The sequence below is a fragment of the Papilio xuthus genome, unplaced genomic scaffold (genome assembly GCF_000836235.2).
Source record: "Papilio xuthus unplaced genomic scaffold, Pxut_1.1 DF827870.1, whole genome shotgun sequence".
Lineage (NCBI taxonomy): Eukaryota > Metazoa > Arthropoda > Insecta > Lepidoptera > Papilionidae > Papilio > Papilio xuthus.
In genome coordinates, this window is record NW_013530779.1 from 190,040 (window position 1) to 212,866 (window position 22,827).

At 33.4% G+C, this 22,827-nt stretch overlaps 2 protein-coding genes and 1 long non-coding RNA gene across 4 annotated transcripts in view; 1 reads left to right on the forward strand and 2 right to left on the reverse strand.

Annotated features, from left to right (window-relative positions):
- Nucleotides 1–22,827, forward strand: part of LOC106115207 (cadherin-89D-like) — a 26,866-nt gene continuing 4,039 nt past the window's right edge. Inside the window, exons 1-3 of the mRNA XM_013308525.1 lie at nucleotides 1–95; nucleotides 9,781–9,880; nucleotides 21,788–21,974. Of these exons, the coding sequence (XP_013163979.1) occupies nucleotides 35–95; nucleotides 9,781–9,880; nucleotides 21,788–21,974 (348 nt within the window). The 5' untranslated portion in view covers nucleotides 1–34. The remainder of the gene's footprint in view (nucleotides 96–9,780; nucleotides 9,881–21,787; nucleotides 21,975–22,827) is intronic.
- Nucleotides 11,607–12,627, reverse strand: LOC106115318 (uncharacterized). Its single transcript, XR_001227751.1, has 3 exons — nucleotides 12,596–12,627; nucleotides 12,160–12,298; nucleotides 11,607–11,746 (listed from the first exon to the last, which is right to left on the reverse strand). It is a non-coding gene; the product is annotated as an uncharacterized LOC106115318 (long non-coding RNA).
- On the reverse strand, nucleotides 13,136–15,032 carry LOC106115317 (facilitated trehalose transporter Tret1-2 homolog). Of its 2 annotated transcripts, XM_013308681.1 has the most exons (4): nucleotides 14,991–15,032; nucleotides 14,798–14,895; nucleotides 14,552–14,690; nucleotides 13,136–14,478 (listed from the first exon to the last, which is right to left on the reverse strand). In XM_013308681.1, exons 2-4 carry the CDS (start codon nucleotides 14,891–14,893, stop codon nucleotides 13,226–13,228), a joined length of 1,488 nt encoding a protein of 495 aa, XP_013164135.1. In that variant the 5' UTR covers nucleotides 14,894–14,895; nucleotides 14,991–15,032; the 3' UTR covers nucleotides 13,136–13,225. The 2 variants fall into 2 exon arrangements, with proteins under 2 accessions (XP_013164135.1, XP_013164136.1); XM_013308682.1 differs by lacking the exons at nucleotides 14,552–14,690; nucleotides 14,991–15,032 and having other exon boundaries at nucleotides 14,798–14,884.

Consider the following 22,827-nt stretch of genomic DNA (forward strand, 5'->3'; position numbering starts at 1 on the left):
GTATGCGTGTGTCGGCAGCTGACCTGAGGTGAAGATGGCGGTGGTCAAAGTGTTGGTGTTGTTGCTACTGACGACTGCGACGAGGCACACCAGTGGTATGTAATTTTAATTGTTTTTAATTAACTACTGTCGATAATTACATATGTTTAAATGAAAAAATATTTTATTACAAATTATAACACCAAAAAAATATATAAGATAACGGAAATTATGCAGTTTCAATATGGCAATACAATGTTTACATTAAATATTAATCTTATTAATAATAACGCGAAAAATCTGTAGAAAAGAGCGAACATGATTTTTGATACACTTTCTTCACTTGGTTTTACAAATTTCTCGCGTCGCTGATTTTAAACCGTTCCGAAATTACTTTCTTTGTTATCTGCGGTTTCTTGACAAATATCATTTGATTACAAACTCAACGGTCGATCATTTACATTGACAAGTAATGATCCTTACATATGATACGATGTAATTGTCACATTTACTAAATATTAGGCATTCATTAAACTGTTAAATGCGCGACGCGGGTTGTTTACAAGTAATTTAATTGTAATTATGGTCAAGAGTTCATAACATTACGCGCTTTCAAAACTTTCACCGGAGCGTAACGATATTCATTTAAACCATTCAATGTAACAACATTATCTAAGGAAAATGACAGCCTTGCAATATCAATATTTCAATATCTTCCTATACAAGCTAACACAAGCTACAAGCTAAGGCTTCGGTAACCAATTTAATTCAAAGTTTCTTTTTTTTACGTAATAATTTGAATAACAAGAAACCGTAATCACAAATTCAAATCCACTAAATTGCAATATTAAACTATTAGTTTTAGTTCCTATGTTATTGCGACTTCGACATCGGGAGAGAAATGTAAATAACTTATGATAATCATCTAAGTTAGTCTTTGTTTCAACTTGATTATATGTTATTACAACTGCGCGGATTACCGCAATGGTGCTGTATATTTATAGACCTTCACTTAGCAGTTGATAGCTAAGTTAAGCATTAACTGCGGATGACGCAAACATTGGCTTTAACAACATTTTTATGTTTTTAAAACTCTGCTTTACGTCTAATGCAAGACAATTTCACAACTTTACTACAATATCTTTTAAAATAATAAGAAACGGTTGTAAGAAATGTCGGAATTTAAAATTGATGGTACAAATTCACCATGACCAAGAGCACATACTTCAAATTACTTTTATCGTGCGACACAGTTGAGAAATATGTGGAGCGCATCTCACGAGCTCAATCCCGTACGTCAAGTGCGCGGTATGGTATTTAACTGAACTGTGACTGACGAGGAAAGTTATGTTAATTGCCAGTTAGGTTTGAATATCACGGTACTACAATTATTTAATAACTCTGTTACAATGTGTTTAATGGAATGTACAAATCTTACCTTCCTATAACAAATAAACATGTATAGAACTACATATATTTGAGAGGATATTCAAACATTTGTGTAAAAACAGACTCCCATTGAATCAGGAAAATTGACTAACTAGAGTAAGCCCGAACCCCTCGGTGAGGATATCTTCATGACATCTATGGAAATTCTAAATGGAAATCCATTGGTGGTTCACTACCGCCGTTAGTATTATTACAAACTTTTATGCACACTTTTATTTTATTCAAATTACTTGCTTGTCTGTGGTTATTTAAACATCATATTCATGGTGTTCTCAGAAGCGATACGGAACGGTTCCCCCAAAAACGTAGTTAACCCACTTTTAATTTTTCTTGAGAAGATGTTTCTTACTACAGTTATTTTATTAACGGGTAAACGCGCTATAAACCGTTGGAAAAAAGATTCAAAATTTCAATGAATAATTATTATGGAAACCATAAGGATCGAACCTACTCAAATTTATTGTTTAAATTTAAACTTTCTCTGTTTATTTTCTACTAATTGAATATCAACCTTTAACCTCTAGTCATAACAAACGACATTCATCTGAACATAACTAATTATTAATTAAAGCACTATATGTATGGAGAACATTTAAAAAGAAAGTCATGTACTCGTAGTTAATAATGTCACGTAAATTTTGTACCAGTATAGAATCGTGTTAATGTCGTATGTATTTTAATAGTGAATGAGAAAGATGGGAATATAGTCGATAGCTACGCTCTAAGCTTAGTCGTGTTGCATGCCTCGTGTCCTGGAATCAATATTGCTCTTATATTAACATAATACAAGACATGACGTCGTAGTATTTGGTCAGTTTTCTCTTCCATTGTTTCCGAACTAAAGATGTTACTTGACTTCCTGTCCGTTATTGTCATAATCGCATCGATTAACATACAAAAGATGTCACTTTCTGACATGTAGACGACGGATTACAAGGAGTTATGAATTCATTTGAAAAGGAAATTTTACTACTTTACAAATAACTTATGGCGATTTTGTTTGGTACAAAAATAATCTATTTGGAGCTTATATTTCAATAGTTCTTAATCAAGCTTCGACCACGTAATTGGATATCCCAAGTCTTAACCATTAAGCTGTTAGCGCTTTTAAAAACAACGCCATAAATGACAAATTATTGCAGAACTTTTACAATTAGTAACAACCAGAGTAAAACTTGAGCTTCAATTACACGAATTAACTCCTATCTAGCATACTTATACATAAACTTTCTAGAACACACGTGACATTCGCAGTATTAAGACTAACTGCCTGATGGCGTGACCTTACACTGAGTTACCATGTAAGATAACTGACAACTCCCATGGGTTTCTCTGCACTGAGACATTCAATTAACACTAGAGAACTGCTGCGTTGCTCACATCCAGTACGTGTGCCAAACATACTTAGCTTTACAACTATGATATGCTATTTACAACTTTATTGGACTGTAATAAAGATGTTACTGATGGTATATATTTCTTGTTATGTAAAGTCGATCGTGGGATGCCTTACTTAGCATTTGGAACAATACTTATGGAATTGATTGAGGTCTTTGTGTTATATACTTTTTGAGAAAAACAATATTAAAAGAAGTCGAAGAAATCCCAGCAAGTAAATAATGAATTCGGCTGAACTGCTGTACCTAAATTACGGAATAAAACATTACAGCTTAATTTTTATACATTAGTAAGTTATTTTAGTTTTAAGATTTCTTTCAATTAGAAACATTACGAGTGATTTTTGGCCAATTATAGTACCATGTGACATAAGCGATGGCACAACCGGAAAGGGCGTCAATAGCTTTCCTGTAAAACTTGTTGTAATGAACGACCAAAGTTTCTTAACTATGGAAAATCAATGTATGTCAAATAGTACTAATATTTTATGAAAAATACGCGTCAAAAAATACTAGAATAAAATAATTATCTTAGCAAAAGTATTTGTTTCAATAAATCACTATTTATTACTATAACTTAAGGATAAAATTTCACAAAAAATGTAAATAAAATATATCTCGTTGTAACGGTATAAACTATAATTTTTTTTTAAATGCCAGATCAAACACGATATAATACAAACATTTATTTTGTTAATAATTAAATACAAGAAACATAGCAATAAATTATCGAAATAAAAATTAAAGATTGCCAATCAACTTGAGAGTTTAATTGGAAGTAAATGTTTTCAAGTATCAATACTTGCTAATCCATAACCAGTTGTAGTTAGGGTTGTCATCTCTTCGTTTTTCTGTCCGCGTCAAGGACACAAGAACTCAACGCTAAAGTCGCTAGTGCTCTGATCAATCTTAATTGAAAGTTGGCAACCCTGTGTGTAATCCCAGCTTGGCCATGCTTGACACACCACTTTCGCTGGCGTTGCTCGCCGCCCCCCGTGCCCCTCTCTCCGCCCCCCGCATGCCTATCACGTTGCAAAGGTACCTCCGCTCATGACCTAGGTTCTAATACACAGAAAGCGCCGTAGATCAGTTACATTTGGAATGTTATATGTATGGTAAGTGAGAGTTGGTGAGTCAAGTTACCTGTACGACGTATAAAGGAGACATTGAATCGAAATTTCAGTTAATACTTTGACGGTTATATTTTGTATGCCTTTATCTGACCGTTTGAAACAGTAAAACTAAATTGCTATTAACTTTATTATTTCTATCAATTCTCTTATAAAAACAACTTAAATTTAATGTTGTTTGCTAGTTAAAGTTTATCACCTAATAAATAATCAAGTCATAAATCTAAAAATCTATTCGCGTAGACCTAATTAAGAACAGTTTCTTGATGCTAACAATCTTTACAAGCCTAGACCGCTATGCTAGGCTAGGTCATTGACATCGACAAAAAGGCGGGAAACTGTGGTTGAGAATTGACGTGTGGTGTGCCGCGCCCGCGCTCCCCGCGCTCCCCGCGCTCCCCGCGCCATCTCGCGGTGGGAAGCGATAGTTCCGCCTGATTGTGTCCGATACAAAAAGATATTACAGATTGAGCTTTAACGCGTACCACTGCGCATTCCGATCTAGTCCATGTCTTAGGTACAGCGTGTAATTTGTAGAAAAACAACTGTACGATATCGTTTTGACATTCTTATCGCAGCAAAATCATTAGATGACTACAATATGGATCAAAAAGTTATGTCAGTCCGTGTGTTAGTCATGTGATTAAAATATTTTCTTTAATTAAAAAAAAAACTTAGTAGAATTGAAAACAAAATAATATTATATAAAAAAATTAAGTTATAAGAACTATTTAATTCCTATTACATTTACGACATTATCGAAATCAAAAATTAATTTTTTAGTAAAAGTTTATAAATAATTGGAACTGCATCAAAATCGTGATTGTAAAATATTGTTTCTTGTTCTGTCTGTACAAAACCACTTAAACCAAACTATAGCAAAAAGATACAGTCGAGATAATGCGTTACTACGTTCATAATGGAATTACATAAATGAATGTTCACACTTTAGGAAAAGTCGCAAGCCATTTGACCGTTGTCGGAATGCATTATTTCATACCGCGATTACATAATTTGCATAGTCATCAGACGAGGTGAGATGATCTCAGGTATTACCTCGACGTTTATCAAAAGCGCACTTTCATATCTTCCTACTTTACAATTACAGGTCATTATCACGCGTAAGTCGTTAACATTATGTTACTGAAGTCAATGAACTTACGTCATTTTAATATTATAAAGAATTATGACCACACTCTCACCAATACTGTGCAATAAAAATAAAGTTATGCTTTTTAAAACTATATAACTGAAATGCGGGCGTTCTTCGTGACATTAATTAAATATTTTAGTGAATTTAGAAAGCAACGAAATGTGACAGGAAATGGTAACTAAATGCGGGTACAAATACGGATAATTTGGAGATAAACATACGTTTTTTTTTTATAGAATACTGCACGACAATACTGCTTTCTTTTTTTGATAACATACCAATATGTACAAAATGATTTTAAAATAAAAAAAATAACGAGTTTTATGTATTTTTTATCTACTAAGATATTTAAAAAAGTAAAAACAATAATAACAAATACTAAACATTGAAATATATTTATTCAGATGTATACAATATTAAATTCGCCTTGACTTGTCGCCGACAATACGACCAAATAAGTGTTGAGTAAAGTTTAATTCAAATGTTGGCTGGGATTTGATCGTGATTGATAATTTGTTACACTCGAGTTACGAGCGCCGGCCGGGGGTTAAGGTTCACATATTAAATTATATTTAAATGCAAATGTTCAGTCACCATTAAATCTGCATTAACCTAATGTACAACAGGTGGAGCACATTAGTACAAAACATTTATCTATCGAATTATTTGTTTACAATTGTTCACTAAGAATTTGATAGAATTCTTGTAATATTTTTGTGTATTCTGCTCTGGTACAGTCGAAAAATGTCTTCCGGAATGTACTCCGCTATATTATTAAATCATTTACACAAATCGTATGACAAGTAAAATTCAAATTAATATTACTAACTTACTAATATCATAAATGCCAAAGTTTAAATACATGTTTTGTTTGAAGGTATCTTTAGAACGGCAACATGAATCTCGCTCTAATTTGGCATAGATGTAGAACAAAGTCTAAAACACATAGGTTACTTATTAAGTTTTTTTAATTCCGCGCGCGACAGCTATTTTTTCTAAAATGTTGATGAAACATATAGGTTAACCATGCTTAAAACTATTTGAATTAAAAGCCGATATTTATTACCGGCGAACCAATCAAAATATTTAGGTATTAACATAAATTATATAAAATTGTATAACCAATGATCCATCAATGTAAAATACAAATCGCTTAACTTTTACTCGATTTCGTTTCTTGCATAATATATTTTTGGCATACAATTAACAAAAATATATCGACACATTAATAATTAATAAACGATTGACATTTAATTTAACAAGATACAGATTCTGTGATGAATATTTCTCGTACACGTTGACATATTTCTTATTCAGCTGATATTAAATGAATGCTGTAAACTGCACACAATCTGATAGTATTCACGTCTATTTTGATCTCATAATAAAACAATTTGATTATACTATGATATTAATTTATGTAGCTTCTATAAAGTATTGCAAAACATAATAAAACAAGAGAAGATGTATTGTGTAATTTCACTACTCAATTTCTCATTTACGTCAAGACTTATGATAAATATATACAACATTTTCTGGAAATTATAATGATACTGAATGTTTTAAGAATAACTTACACACTATGTAGAAACAGTTTTGTATAAAGTGCACATTGTTGCACGTTAAGAGAAAAGTTTTCTTGGCGTTCTCTATATTTATATAACCTATTACAACTTCCAGGAACTCTTCAGCTCAAAGTCGACAAAATAATAGACGCAAAGTAACAATTTAAAACGAGACCCCTCATCGATAGCTGTCGAGATTGGTCTAACGGTCGTAGGTAATGTAGGGCTAGACATGGCTGTAACTAAATAAATAAAACATTTAGAAACGGTACTTTTATTTATAAAATTAGTAGCTGACGCAAGCGAATCCGTCCGCGTCGAATTAAAAAAAAAATTAGAAGCTAATGTGTTCTTCCTGACTATGTTCTACATCAAAGCCGAAATTCAGCAAGATCTGTTCTGGAGATACCTTCTAACAAACATCCATCGATCCATCTAAACATTTGCATTTATAATATTAGTAAGATTAATGATTTTATTAAACACTCTTTATAATTAAAGCGATTGGATTGACACAAACATAAAGCATGTTTCATAAACATGGGCGTGGGTTCGAATCCGCTATTTTATAAAGCTTCATATCGAAACCATAATTAAGAAAGAGTATGGAAAGTGCTGATAAGAAAAGGTCACAAATTAAAGCGCTCGTTCATCGTTACATAACATACTACGTTGTTTGACCGCGTATTACGTATACTTAGTGGTAAAGAGCAGTAGCATGCAGGTGATAAAGTGACGATCGTCAACAGGCCGACAGATGTCGCTAGTAGAAAGTGGTCCCCGTGACGTAAACACAACCTAGTCGCTTATACTCTGCCTATAATTAATCACAGCTTTAACAAATGATTCAGAAGGTACTCAGTAACATGAATTAAACACTTTCTTTTTAATTTGAATAAACTTTATAGTAGTTAGATTGGCCATTCGTGTTATGTTTGATTACCTAATTTGTCGTTTACAAGCGAATATTGCTTTAGGGAATCAAAGAAATGGAAGACTCAGGGTACATTCCTTTTCTGTTTCTTTAATCTTTTTCCGTGGTTCTCCAATCTAGAACCTTCACTGAAACTGTACAACGTGAGATTAAGATAACAGTTTTGTTCTGTCGAAATTAAGAAATTTATTCATTGCAAATATCTAATGTGGAATTTCTTGAAAAACTGTTTAAAAAAAACAAAATAGCTTTACTAGAATTTTGCAAATAGCAATTCAACAAGCCAGCGGTTTATCTATTTTATTTGTGTACGAAACTCAATCGTTTGTGACTATTAGATCACAATTATTTTGAATATAGTACGCATGCCGCATAATTTCCGCAGCTCTGTCTTGTCAGGACGGATGTGTCCCGCTAGATTAGCCTCAGGTACGATCCCATAGCTTACGGTATCCATAGCATTCACATCAGCGCCTGTAGATGAGTCCGTTTTTATGAGTGCACGATCTCACGGCGAAGAATAAACGACGTCATCTACGTAATATGACATCATTTAAGACTCGGCTAGATTTACTGTTAAATGTGGTAAGCTTAGTTAAAGACATATAGTTAGTGTTTAGATCTTGGTTATTTTGTATACCGTACTTCTCTTAAAAATAAGATCGAGATCGATAGATGTCTTTAAAGTTCGCGTAATTGCTCGGCCCATTAGCTTCCGATTTGTTACGAAATTTTCGATTATCGGATGAGAAAATTCTTGTTTACAATACCGTAACTTCACTGCTCTTCGAATAAAATTATTACGGATGCTTTAGATTTTGCTGCACATTGCTAGTGTTGTGCAAACTTGTCACGGGTTATGAATTTTTATTTTAATACTAGCGGTCGGCCGCGAATCGTCAGCGCCGAATTAAAAAAGGTAATAATAATAAACAAACGCGAGCTTGCGGACAGACATACAGATAGACAAAAATTTTACAATTGGTTTTCATTCTTTTATACAGACACTTCAATTTATTAATATACATTACTAGATGCTAATTTAATCAATCAAATAAAAAATCGCTTTAACTTTGGTTATAGTTCTATGATACATAATTGTGCTTTGTGATACAAAAACATGTTTTTTTTTTATTTCTTTGTTTTCTTATTTTAATAAGAGAACGAGACACAACTGAGCGTATTTCACTGACAGTAAAATTATCCACACTTTTTTCTTATAATTTGTTGTCACAGTAGAGTAGGCACGTAATGATTAAGTTTGGTCATCGATCTGATCAATGATTATTTCTCTTTCAAAAACAACAAATATTGTCAATTCTCCACGCTGCTTTTTAATACTTTTTTGTTCAAATATTTGAAAATCAATTTGTCGCGGCGATTAGAACCGGTATTTTTTTTTGTTAATTTAAAGTTGCTAACTCGACTATAATGTTGTTTTATAGATACTTTGTATCGTAGCCTAGCGATAAAATAGACATAGGATATGAAGTACATACATACTTATTGTAAATTAAGTCATATCTTACTTCTACTGCTGTCTCTACTGTTCTGTTAAACGTAGGATTGATGTAATAATATTGCGCTATTACGCATGATATAATAATTATTAGAGGAAATATTTATCTATAAGAGCCTATATATCATGAAATATAATTCACCCTGTATCATATACAGTGGGAACATGAGCCAATCTATCATTACAAACATATTTTTTAGTTCAGTGACAGCAGAATGGGAGCTATGCTAGAGCTAGAGCGGTATTGCTGAGACAATCGCCGATTGAGAAACAATGAATGATTCGACTCTATTGAGCTGTAGGACCGGACTCATTTGTATGGGAGTATTGCAGTATTGTCTTCATGGAAGATATTTAAGTTTTTGGTGTTGCATTATAATGGCTACATTGTCCCTATATAAGTTGATATAATAAGATTCAAACTTTAAGCCAGCTCGTAGCGAGTGTGTCCTCACCGCGGGCGGAAGAAACATCCTACTGATATATAGAATTATACGCAAACTGCGAGCGGTTTTGGATGGCATGTACATTCTTGTTTTGCGATTTAACCAGTCAAGTTTAGACTATTAAGAGTATTAAGTTTTTACCTATAAGTATTTACAAAATCTTTCGTCACAATGCGTTTAGGTTTAATAATAATTGTATTGTTTTCAGGTTGTAATTTCTATCCTGTGGGTGAATATCTGAAGTTTGTCAGGATACCGGAGAACTTGAAGGTCGGCGATGAAGTTTTACAAGTTGAAGTTCATCCGAGGTAAGGATCTAACTCTAGGTTTTATCGTAGTCATGTTCTACGATTTCATTTTTCGTTTTCTAAATGTTCAAATAAAAATATAAGTCAGCCTGCGATAGTTTTTAATCAGCTTCTATTGCATTGTTGTAATTAAAATTATCAACATTTTATTAATAGAAGCCGCTCATGCAGTTAAAAACCTGCGAGACGGTATGCAATACATTACATGTGCAAATTGTTGTCTTAACACGATAATACCAGGTTTTTTTTATTTAATACATTAAGAATTATAAATCACCAAAAAGGTCGTATAGTCGAAGTTGAATAATGCTCTGAATTTAATTTAAATGTTCTAAAAGTAACTTATTTGTAAAAAAATATATTTTATATGGTTTAAACTTGTGGTTAAAGGATAGAACAGTGTATACATTTATGCATGCAGATAAATCTAAATCAGATTTCCCCAATAAATTGTCTTTACCCTTATTAAGTTGACTGAGAAAAAAAACTAATCTACTAATATTATACTTAAATGCGAAAGTTTGTATGTTTGGATGGATGTTTGTTAAAATGTGTTTCCAGAACTAGGCTACTAATTAGGTTTTCAGTAACTATGCGCGGACGGAGTCGTCGAGCGACAGCTTGTATAGTACTAAAAGTTTTCCCGTTCCGAATTAACAAATAAATTTTCTATCTCAAGAAGTGTTTTGTCCTTTGTCTCTGGTAAAAAATAATACAACAATATCAAACAAATCATTGCTAAAGAAGCGTAGATAAAGCATGCTCCTGATAATCCACATGTGGAAAATAGAAAGGGGCCGATTTTAATAAAAGTTGCGAAAACGAAGGTCGCATAGAAAGATAATACGCAAGCAAATACATTCCTAAACGACAATGGAATGAGTTCGCTCACGAGAGATGTCGACATTATCATAGGCCCACAGCTTATAGATAAAGTGTAACATGTTAATAATAATAACGATACATACATGTTCTCCTTTATACCATAATATCCCACTATGAATAGATACAACGCTAATGAATATAAAAACATAATACCGAATCCCGATGTCAAAAATAAGAATGATCTTCTTCTTGCAATTTTGGATATGGCACAACCAATATGCATACCCACAATAGTGACCCCGTCCAAAACTAACATTCCTGTGTAAGCTGATGATTCACTGCCGGTTATTTTCTTAATAATATCTATTGCATAAACAGTAATCGTTATTTTACCTAAAGAATTATAAAGCGTTATAGCTAACATCGATAGTAAAAGCGGCTTATAAAATTTTCTAGACTTTAAAACTCCGTAATATTTCGTTATATAATTTTGTAAATTATTCCTTACTCCTTCTTCTCTCAGATTTGTATACCGATGAATTAAATTTTCCAATTCCCAGTTCGACTCCTCTCTGTCACCTTTCAACCAGCGCTGAGCGCTCGCGCACTCACGGAATCTTTGTCTACTGGCCAGCCAGTACGGTGACTCCGGCCACCTTGCAATTATTACCAAATTATACAATGTCGCAGCACAACCCAGTAGGGCAATATTATTCCAGTGCCAAAACGTTCCTATAGTGTTAGCTATCCAGATACCCCATAGAAATGACACAGATTTCATCGTTAGGAATATTCCTCGATAACGAGGTGAAGTATATTCTGTTATTATCATTACAGATATCGTTAATTGACTCGCAAAGTAACTTCCTTCAAAAAATAATCCAATAAATAGATGCGTTGACGTTTTAGCAAAATACAATATCAAGAAACCGATCAGCGCTACCATTGTTAGAAGAGAGAAAGATGCCCTTCGTCCCATACATTTTGGTAGAACCGTAACGAACATCACCAGCACTGTTCCACCGTAGGAGACCGTGGACGCTGAAATAGTTAAATTAATAAATGTTAGTAACCAACGCTTCGATAGTACATTGAATTATTTAACAATGGTAGAATCCGCGGAAGAATTGGCTGCGAATGGCCTCTTCGCCATGAGCAATACTACGACCACACAGGCGACAAGCCTCTGATGAGTGTGAATGTCGAAGACCAAATTCTATTCATTTTCCGCAAAGATGAGAATGTGGAATGTGTATTTCACGTTGGACAGGACGTATAGGAAGAAGTATCTTTTTTCTGTAAATCCCCTTCCCTGACCAAAAAAGGTAAGCAACATATATGCTACCGTTTTAAATAGTGCCAATGTCTATAAGTCTATGGGCAGAGTGACTTTGCTATTTTAGCGAAACTACCGCTAACATGTTTGCAATTTACTTTAAAAGGGCGAAACATACATAACCATGATGCCATGGATTGAGTGATAACATCTGTTGAATTTGCTTCGCGACGAATTTGAGGGATGATAACAGTAGGAGCGCCAATGCAGAGACCATTCGTAAAATAAGCAGACCAGATTACACTGCAAACCATCATCTGCCAATAAATAATATAAGCTTTAAGCCAAAAAAAACTTTCAGTATGATAAGGAAATAACTTTAATCAATTTTCCTTTATTAAAACTTCACCTAATGCCATCCTTTATGTTTTTGCTCTCTAACTTTGCTCTATATTTTTATTTTACTTGCATAAACTTTAAATTTTATTAATTAAATTAGAGAAAATGTCTATTAGGTAACGTAAGGACTGGCATTTCATATCTAATACATATAACTTGTAATAATTCTTTACAATTTTCAAATGAGATAGTTGCAAAAAGTTTGTTTAACTTACTTGGCGTAAGAGCAGAATCCAATTTAATTTATTTTCCCCATTCTTAGACTTACTTTCTTCTCTTTCCACATCTGTGTTAACTTGTTTATAAATATAATTTTCGACCGATGCCATAATTATTCAATGTTTCCATTAATTTACATTAAAATCCTCCAGAGAACATTTTAACAGTCTACTGAAGCAAGAATATTTTAAATACATATTTAACATTGCATCGCATACCAATGCGGGTTTATCTTTGTTAATTTGCTTGTTTTTATGTTTCAATTAACTCTATCGTAATAATTTATTTTTAACGTCTAAGTATTATCTATAGTAATATTATGAAAGTTAATATATGTATGTTTGTATTTAACTAATAAATTCAAAAACTACGCTATCGCCGAGTTACATAGCCTGTATTTATAATAACTAAAGCGAAGCTGGAACAGGTTGCTTGTTATAATATAAAAGAAAAAATACTTGTGTTAAATTGTATAATAATAGCTTAATATTAGTTCCGAGGATTTCGTATGGGCTTTAGTTAGTCATATAGAAAACAAACACATTTCTATGTTCAATCGACTTATATTTGGTAAACAAATTTTGGGCTACCTTGATGTCAATATTGGCTAAAACAGAAAAATAATTTTACTCCTTCCGCAGTTCGCTTTGCTTATTGCTCTTCGGTTCATTATTTGTATGCAATTGTTCTATTTCAAGAAGAGTTTTGTCTTTTGTTTCTGGCAAATAAATGAAGATCAATATGAGACAGCACAAAGCTGTGGAAGCGTAAATGAAGAATGTTGCTGCAAAACCATAAGATGTAAAGAGGAAAGGAGCTATTTTTATAAAAGTTGCAAAAGCGAAATTCGAAAATGTTCCGATAAGAAAAGCAAACATGTTTCTATTAGATAGCGGCATTAGTTCACTGACCAGAGACGTGCTCATTATCATGGGGCCGCCGCTGACTGTAACTGTGTAACACAACAACAGCAACAAAGACATATGTACGTTATTTTCAACAATACCACTCGACACCAAGTATAAAAACAAAGATAGTATATATAAAAACATTATGCCGAAACCCGAAGTAATAATTAGAAAGGATCTCCTTCGAGCATATCTGGAAATAGCACAGCCCACATACACACCAACAATAGTTACTCCGTCGAGTACTAACATTATAGTGTAAGCTCTGGACTCACTGCCTGTGAATTGTTGAATTATATCTATAGCATAGACTGTACAAGCCATTTTGCCCAATGAGTTATACAGTGTTAAAATTAACATGGATAATAACATAGGTTTGTAAAATGTATTTCTCTTAATAACAGTACATAACGTTTTTAAATTTTCTTGATCGTTTTCTTCGTCGCGAGATAAATCTGTTTGCCGCTCGATAAGATTTTGAAGTTCTTTCTCAGATTCTTCGCTATTTCCTTTAAGCCAATGATGTGCAACTCTGCACTCATTCAGTCGACCTCTAGTCGCAAGCCAGTAAGGTGACTCGGGCCAATTTAAAGTAGTTATTATAATATAGGCAGTCGTAACACATCCAACCACAGCAATGTTGCTCCAGTGGAAGTAAGTTCCTATGGCATTGGATACCCACACTCCCCACATTAATGATGCAGATTTCATAGTCAAGAAAATACCTCGATATCTCGGCGATGAGTATTCAGTGATGATCATGATGCAGATAGTAATTTGACAGGCGAATAGAACTCCTTCAATGGATTCAAAAATAATAAGATGTGTCGCAGTTTTTGAGAAATATAACACAACAAAACCGATCATAGATATAAATGAAGCAAGTAGAAAGCACGACTTGCGTCCCATATATTTTGGCAGAATTGAAAATATAATCACTTGTATTGTTCCGCTGTACGCAATTCCTGAAGCTGAAAACAAAATTTTTTTTAGTAATTTGAAAACATATAAAAAATAACAATTCTTCTACAAAATTGTCCTCACATAACCATGAGGCTATTTCTTGACTTATTGCATCTGTCGAATTAAACTCTCGCCGGATTTGCGGAATGATTACTGTGGGCGATCCGAGACAAAGGCCTAACGAGAAATAACTGGACCAAATTGCACTGCAAACCATTATCTAGAAAATGCACAATAATTTACATTATCGTTGGCTTAGGCCATCGTTTTATATCAAGAACGTTGAATTATATCTTTACTAATCTTAAAAGTGTTAGTCTTTGTTACCTGGCGCAGCAACGAAGTCCTATTAATCTTATTTCCTTGAATGTTCTTGTGATCTGCTTCCTCCTCCACAACTTCTTTGTACGAGTAGCTATCCATTGCTGTTATTAAAATGTTAAGTAATTGTATAATAGTTATAAAGTCCAGCAATAGAAATATTGTTTAGTTATTGGGTAAACTAAAATTGTGTACTTACCTTATGTATCTTTTTCTTCACAAAATAATATTTATTTATTTTTTCTTAATGTACAATTTTTTTTAATTATGTTTCATCTTAAAATTTGCAAAATACTTTTTATCATTCTAAAGAAAAGTAACGTTTTGTTTCAATAATTACGTTTATACAAGTGTTCTTTATTGTGACTATCACAAGATCATCTGTTTGTCAAATTGTTTTTCCTTATCATAGATTGGCCTTTTTGTTGTTAATGAAATAAGAACTCCACGTATTAAAGATAAAAAAGTTTGTACTTCTTTATATCTTAATTAAACATTATAAAGTAGTTAAAATAAAACCAAACAAATTAATTATTTGACCTACATACCCAGTGTTACCTTTAAAGCAGGTAAACTAGTTAAAATAACTATTTGCAATGGTAATCATTGAAATTAGTAATTTACACACTACAAGACTTACTCATGTTCATAAATATTCGCCTTTTGTCTAACGCGTTTATAGTAATCCTTTTGTATGAAAAAACATCTCTACTTGATGTTCAGGAGTGCCGCTAATATGTGTTATCTGATAAAACTAGACTAACGAATCTCCAGCTACTGCTTTTGCTCCGGAAAACTCGCTAGACAAACGAAGAACGGCTTTTAATGAAGGTACTAGCGGATCGGCTCTTACCACGCGGCCCAATTCACATTATCAGTCGCTGGAGATGGTAAAAATGGTACGCAAGTTGCACTATAAAATTATTGATCAAAATAGAATTTGTAATAGAGTGAATAGGCACTTACTAAGCTAGCGCGTACCATCTTTCGACCAAGTCTCCACTTCACCAGGTGGGATCGTGGTCAAGCGCTGGCTTATAAAACGTAAAAAAAAAGTAATCCTTCTTGTAGGAAGCCCTTTAGAGTAGTAATGTGATGATATTTATAATATAAAATTTATTACTTTCATTGGCGTAAAATAAAATGCATTTTATATACAAAAATTTATTTTCAATAAATATCGACTAAGCCGCTATGTTTTAGTTATTAATCTTTCAATTTCCAATAAAGTTTTGTCTTTGGTTTCCGGTAAGAAAATGTAAAGTGAAATTGTAAAAATTGTAGAGAGTATTGCATAAAACAAAAACAAACCAGCAAAATCCCATAAAGAAAAAAGATACGGAGTTATTTTTAAGAATGTTGCAAAACAGAAATTCCCAAACATGCCAATAATCAATGTAAATATGTTTCTGTGTGTCACAGGAATAAATTCACTGATCAATGAAGAAGACATAATTAATGGACCACTGCTTACTGCTAACGAGTACAAAGATAAGAGGACGAGACAAACGTAAATATTATCAGCTACAACATCTAGATGAACAAGATATATAAACAAAGATAAAAGATAAAGAAAAACAATTCCGACAACAGTGGTTATCAACATGAATGGTCGTCTTTTTACTATTTTAGAGAGAGCACTTCCTATGTAAGCGCCTATTAAAGTAACACCATCTAATACAAGCATTCCTGTGTACGCTGTAGATTCTGATTTTGTTATTTTGTTTAAAATATCAAAAGCATAAACTGCGTAAGTCATTTTACCCAAAGAATTGTACAACAGATTGACTAATATTGTCAGCATTAAGGGTTTGTAAAAACCTTTCTTCCAAATAATCTCGTTTTCATTTTTCGTGGAATTTCTTTTATCAGGGCTAAATCTTGGATCGTCTTTGTAAAAGGCTATCAAATCTCTTAATTCTTTCCTTGACGTGGAACTGTCTCCTTTCAGCCAATAGTGCGCCGTTTCACATTCTCCAAACCTCTTTTTGCTCGCTAACCAAAGAGGAGATTCCGGCCACAATAATATTGTACCCAAGATGTAAGCAGTTGTAACAATTCCAACTAAAGCGATGTACTTCCAGTGAAAGAAGGTGCCTATGATATTCGATATCCAAACTCCCCACAAGAACGACGCGGATTTCGTTGTTAAAAATATTCCACGGTATTGTGGCGAAGAGTATTCTGTAATAATCATGATGCTGATAGTAATATGACTTGCGCTGAGGATACCGTGAACTATCGTACTTATTAATATTTGAGTTACCGTTGTAGAAATATAGAGGAGCACGAATCCACCCATAGCTACTATGGATACTAAGAGGAAACAGTGTTTTCTTCCTAAACAGCTCGGCAGAATGGTTAGGATAACAACTTGTAGCATGCCGCTATAGCTGGACGAGGACGCTGCAAACATAAATAATAATATGAATTGTTAAATATATACCATAAGAAATAAATAACAAGCCTTATATACTGTAATATTATGTAGACTTTAGTGATGATAACTTAATGAATTTTGAACAATAAACCAACAACGTAATACTTACACAACCAAGAGAGCATGTCATCGCTGACGACGTCAGTAGAGTTGGCGTTTCGCCGCAGCTGGGGTACTATGACGGTGGGCGCGCCCAAACACAGACCCAGCGTGAAGAAGTTCGCCCACACACCAGATGATATTAAAACCTGGAAATATTTCCAATACTACGTGACAATCAAGCGAACACAACAAATGTTAATTTACCTTTGACTATAGTCAATTGCTACTTTTATAGAATATACCAGGTCCTTATTTCGTTCCTTGACTATTCGTGTCTCCTTACGCATTAGAATAAAAAAATATATTTTTGGGATGTAATTATAGTAGGATGATAAGTTTTTGAACTCACCTGTCGTAAAACATATTTCCAAGGTATTTTATCGTTCTCCTTGTTTATTACGTCAATAAATTCTTCTTTTAACTCATAATCAGTTTTATTTTGTAAATTTTCCATTTCTCTAGTCATCGTCATAAACAAACCAAAATAAACTTTTGAATAAATGTAACGTTACTCATATAATATCGATTTTACCTTCTTACTGGCACCAAAATTATTTCAAATAGTTTTTTCTATTTTTATTTTTAGATCGCAAATAATATTTATATTAAAATAATTGAACGAAGGCAACAAACAACATCGTAAGTCGATTGTAACAAAATTAATATTCAATAGAAATTTGCACACAACACTTTTATCTTCGACACATTCCAGAGGATTCGTTAACCTGAATGCGTACTTGTATATGATCTCATTGAGTCTGAACTATCAACATAATACGTATGGCTTGCTAAGTAGATTAGACCACAATTAAACTAAACTTTAATATAACTGAAAGGGAAAACGCGTTGTTCTAATACGTTGTTAGTATTTATTTACACAGTTGTTACAGAACAGTTTAAAGGGAAATGTGTTTGCCATTTATATCTAATTTTTATGTTGCGGTCAAAGTAAACTGTGCGGGCATTTATCATGGTACCTAGGTTATTTAATTTTGAAGTGATATTTATCTTTCTTTCAAGTTTACCTTTCCTTTGATTCATTTACCAAAGCGTTATGATAGAAAATAAATCACTCTAAAGGTATTATAGTTTTCAAATATCTTAGGCGCTCTTAACTTCGCGGGAGTTACTGCGCAGAACACAATGTTTGGTGTAGCGAGGTGTATCGGGATGCGGGGGGAGGGCACTGCGCAGTGTGCTGATCGTTGGCCGCCAAGAAATTTGAACAGATTAATATCCTGTACGCTATGAGTGAGTGTGCGTGAGTGAATCAATAAAGTGTATAATAAAATAAAGTAAATAAAATGTTAACTTTTACAACACTGCTGTTATGTGAAGTATGTCATACTACACTCTAAATCATAAACAGATGGTGGTACTAATAATAATGTCTCATTTACATAGCGGTTGTATTCAGGTTAATTAGATTATACTCTGATGATATCTGATTCCGCCTGCTTCACGTGTGTGAAGGCGAGCCCATCCGTGAACTCGGCTCAACTTGTAACTTCACAGAGTTTGTGTTACGAGTTGAAATTATGAGTGACCATCGTACATCGCGATGACCTGTGAGCCGTACGACAGTTCAAGTCTAAGTGACCTGAACTTTTTAACCGGTTTACAGCTGATTTACACATGTTTAATAACCACATCATGTTATATCATCGCGTCATGTCGTCGTGTATGAGAAACAAACGGCGATAGAGTCCGGATTAGCATGCCCGCTCTTCCGGTGCGATGTGGCTCCAGAAAATAGGCGTCAAGTGGATCTTATAGCATCTGAACCACTTTCTCTTTCCATCTTCTTCTCAAGGAAAGGGAAGAAGTATAAATTATTGATATCCTAGACATTTCTTCTGTTGTTGCATTGCTAAACAGTTGCAATAAATGTGCAACTGCATCGTAAAATCATTGCTACATAATCCACTTTGTATTCAAAGATATTAACATCTTTATTAAAAAATGTTAAGCTACGATTAGGTAAATAATGCTCTCTAGAGATCTGTCGTAACTTACCGCATGTGTGCACATGTTTGATTGCATTGCATTATATTGTTACATCATCAATTGATTTAGTTGTAAATGAGAACGATAAAAATACTGTAGAAGAAATATAATCTAATTAATATTATAAATGCGAATGTTTATTAGAAGTGATCTGGAGATCTCAACATCTTCTAAAGAACGGCTCAACGGGTCTCAATGAAATCTAACATGGATGTAGAACATGTCAGGAAGAACACTTAGGATTTAAATCTGCGCGGACGGAGTCAGGGGGAAAATACTTGCTAAACTAGCTATAATTTAGCAAGTATTTTTTCTAATTCTGTAAACAGACATGCATTAAATAAGAATTACTTAAATAAATCAAATACTATAGTAAGAGTGCGGTAATTATAACGAACTGGTAGTATTCGCACGGAGCGTGAAGAAATGCCCTAGTTAACACTATCACTCATACTGGTAAACACTGATTTGAACTGTGTTTATTAAAATATATAGAGAAATATATAGAGTATATATACTTTGTACTACAAATTTTAATTTTCTATTCTATTTTAGTACATTATAAAGATAATATACTTATGTGACATTTCCTATTAAACTAAAACATTTACATGACCTTTACAATAATAAAAACTTACTTTTGTAATTATGTAAATATTGTATTCAATGCCATCTCATAGAATATTATCTCGTATAATTTAGTATTCATGTGTGTATGTGTGATAACAGTTCATATTAACAGAGAACTTTGAGCGAGGCTGAACACATCCTTGCGCAATGCGGAGACTAAAAGTACAACACGTTTATGTATTGGCCGGTACAAACAAACGATATTAAAACGCTTTAAACTTACATCACATCAGCTCAACAAATTTTGTCATAAATATTTGTTCCTCGATACTTTCTGTTATAACACAATATTTAAATCTTATAATCTTATACAAATGGATTAAAAATATTATGTAATTAAAAGTAGCAAAATCAATTTGAGATAGAATATTGATTTCGGCAATATACGTGGATTTCACGATATAATACCCTAAGCTAACAAGCGTTTATAAAACGCGTTTCAGCCGCTCGTTTATACATGCATCATCTCGACATCAATTGGATTGTATCCATTGACAGGTAATTACGAACATGTTAGCGAATGACTCGACAATTGACTCAAGATGTATCGAGCGGACTACATATCGAAATACGCAAACACACTGACGAAACACTTTCGCCCTAATTACATATCAAAATGTTACGCGAATTTTTTAACCTGAAATTTATAACCTTCGTTTTAATATTACTGTTTATTTTTATTTACTTACGGCTGAAATTTAAATTCGATATCAGACCATTTTTGTTCATCCGCAGTTATTTTATTCTACGATTTTAAATCTGTTTGGTTTACATTTAAATGATTGCAATAACAATATTAAAACATTGCTTCATCGTTAGGAATCATTGGTCAAATATTGATTTCAGTAGTAAAACTTGTCAGCAAGTGTAAAATTTATTTGAATTTTTATAATTTGCATTGTTATTTAATTGTTAAAAATAAACTACAGTTAAGGAGACCTGTTTTTATTCAATTATAGAGCGATGACTCTAGTTTCACTTTTATAACATTTCTTGCGACTTGCAATGATTACAGCGACCATCGACCATCGCCCGTTATCTGCTTCATTACAGGACTTTTACTTTCTAACATTAATCGAAAAGCTTCTAATTATAATATGAATTTTGAATAAATTCCTTGTGTGTATCTCTATTCATTCCGGAGAATAATGTATACTGAATATAAATTAAAACAACAACGTTTTGTAAATTCTGTCCGTTACAATTTATTCTTATTATTATATCTATTGATCTCCGCACCTGACAGTTTAAAACCACCAAATTCACACCAATCTATCCACCATAAGATGGCTATAGATCATGTCTAGTAGCTAACTCAATTCTTTGTCAGACGAAAGAATTCCCACGCACTGCCAGCTCCGGAAGCGGAACCTATTATGTCATAATCATCCGAAAAGTTCTTAAGGCTTTTGTATGCTTATCATTAGTGATTCATCTTTCAAAGTAATTATGTTCTAAATATAGTTGATGGGTATTTAAGAGATAGTTGTAACATATGAGAAGCGAACGTCAAAGTTGACACACATTAAAATTTAGTATCAAAAACGTTAAAATTTGTTTCAATGACTCAACTGTGGAAAACGATCGTTTACGTAGGGTCGATCCGATTTGCATAAAAAGTCTACTAGTTTGTAGCGCACTTAAAATAAAACGAGGTATGGAACCCTAAAAATCTTATTATTACATCGTACAGCAGGTTTGCCAGGCAACAGCAGGTTAGAAGTAATGCAATAACTTCCGCCTAACCTTTTGGGTAACTTGCATACGTTACTTTATTGATGTTAATGTCTTATTTAAAATTATTGTTATTGTTTCAGGAAGAACTTGGTGTTACAAGCAGTGGACAAGGAAGAAGACGCTCATTTGTTCACATACCGCGATGTGAACAGGACTCACGTGGCGGTGTTGCTGGCTCAAAGCGTGGACCACCTGGTCGACCGCGACGCCCCTCAGAATGTCGTTAAGTTCCGTCTCGGCTGCGACTTCCACACGGGAGACGACCTAGTGAGTATAACGCAACTAACATTGCTGTTAGAGCGACATAGGTTGTCAATTAGTAACATTGATAGACTATGTAAAATTTGCAAAGAAGTAAACACGAAGCAAAAGACCAAAACAACTCCCATTCTTTCAAATTATGAAAATCACCGTATACTGCCATCTAGGTTTTACTTTTGTAACTACTTGGTTTTCAAAGTTTTTACGATTTTTCCACTCGTCACAAGATGGCGCTTGAAATGCATCAAGTGCTGCCATCTAGGTAAAACTTCCTTAAACTATTGAACTATTTTAATCCAGAAACGATTCTTTTCCTCGCTGCTAGATGGCTCTTTTTCACATTTGCAACGACGAAATAAATTTCGCGCTTTTTTGTACTTGAAAAAGACATGATATATTTCTTTACAAAATTCTTTAATGTGGCAAAGATAAATATATTTACTGCATACGAGAAACCAGAATAAAAAATGGGTTTTGATTTTTAATAATAGTTTCATAGAACCTCTCTGTTATAAATGCTTATATCTATATATCTGCTTGGGTAAAATACATATTTATCCATTAATGCTATTTTCTGTATCTTAATTGGCAATTAGAAATCGACTTATCCACGATCCTGTCGAATTCCGCAGTCGTACAGGAAACAAAAGATCGACAAATTCTACAATCGCTGTCGACACCTCTCCTCGTAAACTGAGAGATGATTGAGCGATGCCAACGACCTCTATCGGCCGCCGACAGAGTTTAATGCCTTACCTCAATACATAAAGAATAAAGTTTAAAATTACATAAAAGCTTTTCAGCAGCCACAAGAGTAATTAGCGAAACGCAAAATTTTTGATGCGTTGGAAGTTAAATT